Below are 5,770 nucleotides of genomic sequence, written 5' to 3'. Positions count from 1 at the left end.
ACCTCAGGGCCTTTGCTCTTGCTGCTGCCTCTGCTGGGATGTGCTCCCTCCAGTTATCCATATGGCAGGTTCTCCTATTTCCTTTTGTCTTTATCAAAATACTCTTCTCAGTGAGGCCTTCTTTAACTTCCTTATTTAAACTTGCAATCCCCCCGTGCTCACTCCCACCTCTTCCCCAAGTCCTGCTTCTCTTTTATTCATAGGCCATACCATTTAACATAGAATACATTTTACTTTCTGCCTTCTCCATCAAGGGCAGGAATTTTCATCTATTTATTCACTGTTGTATGCCCAGTGAGGAGCCCTGGTAGTATAAAGGTTAAAGTCTCAGGTGCTAACTGAAAGATTGGCAGTTCAAATCCACCCAGTGGCTCTGTGCAATAAAGCCATGGTGATCTGCTTCCTTAAAGACTACAGTCAGGGAAACCTATGGGGGTTTTGCTCTTTTTTTTTTTTTTTTTGGTCACACAGAGTCGACTCAATGGCGTTCAACAGCAATATATCCTTAGTGCCCTGAATAGTGCATGGTACATCATGGATCCTAAAACAAGATTTTTGAATGGATGAATGAGTGAATGAATGCATGAATCCCTATTATTATTGCTAGGTGGCTTTTGGAGGTCCTCTCTACCAGGTCCTCAGCATTCCAGTTGTCACAACTTCTTTCTCCTATTTCACTTTTGGATACTCTGGGGCCTTGGGCCATGTGTGGAACCTCTGAAACTCTGCAATTTGAGCCATTATTCCAGATGTTCCTCTTGTCCTGAGCCTCTGCCCTTAGAAATCCGGATTTGAACATGATGTCTGCAAACAGTTTGTGCTTGTCTACTAATTTAAAAGTTGGCAGTTCAAATCTACCTAGTAGAGCCATGGAAGGAAGACCTGGAAATCTGCTTCTGTAAGAATTACAACCAAGAAAACCCTATGCAGTAATTCTACTCTGTAATACTTGTGTCACCATGAGTCAGAATCAACCTGTTGGCAACAAGTTTTTTTTTTTTTTTTCCCCTGGGTCAGTCATTAACTGAGCAGGCCCTAGCAGAATCCACCTTGAAGGCTGACCTTCAGTAGGCCACTGACCGACAGTAGGGCAGCGATGCTGGTGATGATGGATGGGGGCAATAGAGAGACATCGATCTACAGGGGAGGCATAAGGCCTTGTTTCCCATGCACTGATGAGGAATTTAATGAAAGCAATCACTCACCTTCAGTGCCACTGCAGGGACAGGCAGGCTGGCTGGCAGTAGGGACTGAGCCAGCTGTTCCATGGCTGCACTGCACCTGAAAAAACACTCCTCTGTTGGACTTGGAACTTGTTCTGGGCTGGAAAGGTGCTTTGCATTTTCTGTGAGGGCTCCAGATGGAAGGATTTGAAAAAGATAAAGTTTTCTGGCTTGAGATGGAATCAGTGACCTCCTGCCTTGGCTCAGCCCAAGTACTTCACACATCGGGCACGGTAGGGCTAGTTGAAGGACCTGCAGCCTCACAATGCTATCAGTAGGAAGAAAAGCAAACTCTAGCGCCTTTTCGCACCTTCCACTGCCAAGGCAACGTGGCAGCTCCCTGAGGCTGTTTCTAGAAAATGGCTCCTTCAATCCCTTCACCTAGTCATGTGAGGGGCTAAGAAATGTCAGGTCTTTCAATGCTGAGTGTTAAACACAAATGGGGATGGGATCAGAGAGGGCGGGAAGTGTCATAACCTCCTTCCTATAATCCCACTCCTCTTATACCCAATCCCGACTCCCTGACCCTAGTTCTCTCACCCCATCTTTCTTACATGACAGAGTCCTTGGTCATATTATGTAGCTGCGTGACAACTAAAAAACACCAAACACAAAAAAGCAGTTGCTGTGGAGTCAATTCCAACTAGTCCCTCGTGGGTGGTGCAAATAGTTAAGCATTCAGTTACTAACTAAAAGTTTGGTAGTTTGAATCCACCCAGAGGTGCCTTGAAAGAAAGGCCCGGCAATCTGCTGACAACATTGAAAACCTGTAAAGTGCAGTTCTACTTTGTAACACATGGGGTCGCCATGACATGACAACTGGAAGATCTCAACTTAGCCTGTTAGTTCCAAGACTGTCCACTAGATGGTGATCATGATTCCTCTCTACTCTGTAATTTTTTACTATACAGCAGGTCCTTGAGCTATAGAAGTCTGACTTATGCACAACCCATAATTATGAACCAATCACACAATGGTACACACAATGGTTCATAATAACAAATGGGCTCTACTCTGAAATGTGCTTCAAAACAGAATTATTATTATTACTGTATTATTATGTTAAAGATGTTTTAATGTATCTGGAAGGCTTTCTTTGATTTTTTTATGCATAGAAAAGTATACTATATACTATACACCAAGACAAATACTTGACTAACTGATGTTAGATATGAACCGTATCAAACTGTTCTGACTCACATACAAATTCCACTTAAAGACAGACTTAAGAATGGAACTCATTCATAAGCCAGACTGCCTGTATATAAATCCAACAATGATGACAATAATAATAATAGTAGTAGTAGTAATGATAATGTCTTGAATACATACCTTGTGCCAGCTATTGTGCTAAGTGTTTCACATACTTAGTGGAGGTTGGAGGGCTGCAATGCTGGAGCCAGACTGAGCAGGTTCAGACCCTGCTGGTGCATTGGGCAAGTAGATAATTTTGTTGTACATTAGTTTCTTCATTTGCAAAATTGAGATGATAAGAATAATCCCTACACTATAGTGGAAAGAGCATAGCTGCTAACCTAAAGGTTGGTGGTTCAAACTCACCAGCCACTCTGCAGGAGAAAGATGTGTAAGTCTGCTTCCATAAAGATTACAGACTTGGAAACCTTATGAGGCAGTTCTTGTCTGTCCCATAGAATCACTATGAGTTGAAATCAACTCAAAAGTAACAGGTTTGGTTTTGGTTTATCCCTTAGTGCTATTGGGAGGATTAAATGAATTAATAAATGTAAAGGTCTTAGAAAACAGTAAGACTCAAAACTAAACTCACTGCCACTGAGTCGATTCCAAATCATAGCAACCCTGTAGGATAGAGGGGAACTGCCCCATAGGGTTTCCAAGGTTGTAACTCTCTACAGAAGCAGACTGCCTCATCTTTCTCTCATGCAGCTGCTGCTGGGTTTGAGCCACCAACCTTTTGGTTAGCAGCCAAGTGCCTTAACTGCTACTCCACTAGAGCACCTTAAGCACTATGTAAGTGATTATTAAATGAGTCTAATTTATTTCTGACAACTCCATGAGGTAGTCACTATTATTTTCCCCATTTCACACATGATGAAATTAGAACTTAGATCAAGTGAGTTGCCCAAAGTTGTACCATTTCCAGTGCTGAACCCAAATGTGTGAATCCTGGTGTGTGTCTCTCCATTTGTATAATTTCATAAGCCATCATGTCCCATATCCTGTCACATTTCTGAACATTTACCTATTGCCAGCTGAGCAAAGGAAGGCCCAAGAGCCAGGCAACCCAAACAAAGAACTTTCCTTGGAAGATGGGGGTGGGCAAAGAAGCTCTAGTGAGTGTCTTCATACTGGCTTTTTCAGACAACCCATCCTCAAAGCAATCCAGAAATTTGGCTGATGAGCTGGGCAGAGCTGTGGAGATCGTGGGCAAAGGCAAGAATGGGCTTGGCTTTGGCAAAGTGGACATCACCATCGAGAAGGACCTTCGGGAGGAATTTGATATCAAGAAGGCCCCAGAGGTGAAGCTGTTTTTTGAGGGCAACAGGTCTGAGCCCATCAGCTGCAAAGGTAACGGGGCTTGTGGGTGAGTCAAGGCATGTTAGCTATGGAAACACGTAATAATCAGCACTTCAACTGCTTAGCAGAATAATAAATGCATTTCTTGCCTACATAAAGCCCAGTTAGCAGCCAGAGGGTGGAGGTAGGGGACTCTACTCCATAGAATCTTTCAGTAATCAGGCTCCTTCCAGCATGTGGCTTTGTCCTTCCCAAGGTCTTTGGCGCCATCTGCTGTTTTCTATGCATCTGGCCAGCATTTAGGGCAAAGAAACAGAGTATCACCATGGAAGGTGTTCACGGCTGAGGCCTGGAAGTGGTGAACAGTTGCATTCCATTGATCAGATTCTGTTACATGCCCACCCAACTGCAAGAAAGACAGACAAGCGCTCCAGTACTCGGTCCATAAAATTTTCTTTTTGGATTTTGGTGAATACATAGTGGCCTGTACCACAACTAATGGATCACAGAAGCACCACGAGCCTCACTTCAACCCCCATCTTCTCTTTAGAATGGTTTTGACATAGCTCCAGGCCAAGGAAGAAATGGTTTGTCAAAAGGGAGACTGAGAGATGATGGAATAAGACAGGCTTGGAATGGGATGTCTGCTAAACACTTGAACTGCTTGCACCATCCATTTCATTCATTCATTTATCCATTCATTTATTCATTACTCATTTACTGAGGACCTCCCATGTGTCAAGCCCCGTCTTGCTCTTGGAGGTACTTGAAGAATCATGTGCCTCAGTGTGGCACATGTAGGCCCTAATTTTAAGAAAATGTTAAAATATGTAAATGCATAAATGAATGCACGTGGATGGATGGATGGATGGATGTAATAAACCCGGTGAACACAGAAGTTTGCAGCACAGGTCCTACTATACTAGTAGAATGTTCCCATTATATATACTAGAAACCTGGGGAACACAGGTGGTTTGTGATTGGGGAGCTCTGGTGGCGTAGTGCCTAAGGCACTTGACTGCTAACCAGGAGGCTGGCGGTTCAAATCCACCAGCCACTCCTCAGAAGAAAGGTTACTTCCGTAGTGATACTGCCCCAGAAACCCAAAGAAGGACCGCCATGAGTCGGATCCAACTCAGCGCCAATGAGTTTGATTTTTTTTTTTTGCTAACCTGAAGGCTGGCAGTTTGAACGCACTCAGCAGCTCTTTGGAAGAAAGCCCTGGCAATCACTTACATAAAAGTTAACTGCCAAGAAATTCTACTCTAACATATAGGTCATAAGAAATTGGAATCATCTTGACAGTAATAGGCAATGGTGATGTTATGTGTTAAATGACTGAATCTCAGGAAACTGAGACTGCCTTTCACAGGGTATGACACGCTGAAGGTTTCCGAGAAGCTCATCTGAGGGTTGTTACAAGAACCATAGGGACTGGAGGAGCGCCATCATGTGCAGCGACAGCCTGGTGCTTTCCAGTTGTCAGAATAGACACCAGGGGGCGTGACAGACACAGACCAGACTTGCAGGGGAAAGTTCAGCAAAAAAGAATGGGGGAAAGAGAGAGAGAGGGAGGGAGGGAGGGAGAAAGAGAGAGAGAGAACCTCATGGCAGATTACTTAAAAGATCTAACAGGGCTTGGCTTCCTGCTTGCAAGAGGTTGGGGTGTGTGTGTGTGTGTGTGTGTGTGTTTGTGTGTCTGACTGGCTGGCTGTAGGGGAAAGAAGAGAAAAAGATGGGGACTGAGGGCAAGAGAAGTAACATAAGGGGCAGAGACGGCTGCTTCCTATGAACACCAAAGGCTGACCCTCAGCCAGGGGGACCCATTGATCCCCAGCAAGGAGTCCTCTGTGATGTGCTGGCTTTGGGAAGGGCTCTGAAGAGATGTGAAGCCCTGGCAGTGCTTTGTCAAAGTCCGTATATGTCCACAGAGTAGCTCAGGTCTGAGTGGGAGAAAGTGATCCATTTTACCTCCCAAAGAACAAATGAGGTCTGATTTTCTCCACTCAGAGGAAACAGGATGATGATGCAACAACTTGCAGGCTGTGGAT

The 5,770-nt window shown here is 44.3% G+C and overlaps 1 protein-coding gene across 1 annotated transcript in view; it reads left to right on the top strand.

The window, feature by feature from the left end:
- PDILT (protein disulfide isomerase like, testis expressed) overlaps positions 1-5,770 on the top strand; it is a 53,177-nt gene that overhangs the window by 8,466 nt on the left and 38,941 nt on the right. Inside the window, exon 2 of the mRNA XM_007954732.2 lies at positions 3,564-3,770. Within this exon, the coding sequence (XP_007952923.1) occupies positions 3,564-3,770 (207 nt within the window). The remainder of the gene's footprint in view (positions 1-3,563; positions 3,771-5,770) is intronic.

Source organism: Orycteropus afer, unplaced genomic scaffold, assembly GCF_000298275.1.
Source record: "Orycteropus afer afer isolate SDZICR_OR568_19922 unplaced genomic scaffold, OryAfe1.0 scaffold00470, whole genome shotgun sequence".
In the NCBI taxonomy this organism is placed as follows: Eukaryota; Metazoa; Chordata; class Mammalia; order Tubulidentata; family Orycteropodidae; genus Orycteropus; species Orycteropus afer.
Note: the sequence above shows the minus strand (reverse complement) of the source record. Positions and strands in the feature narration are given on the sequence as shown.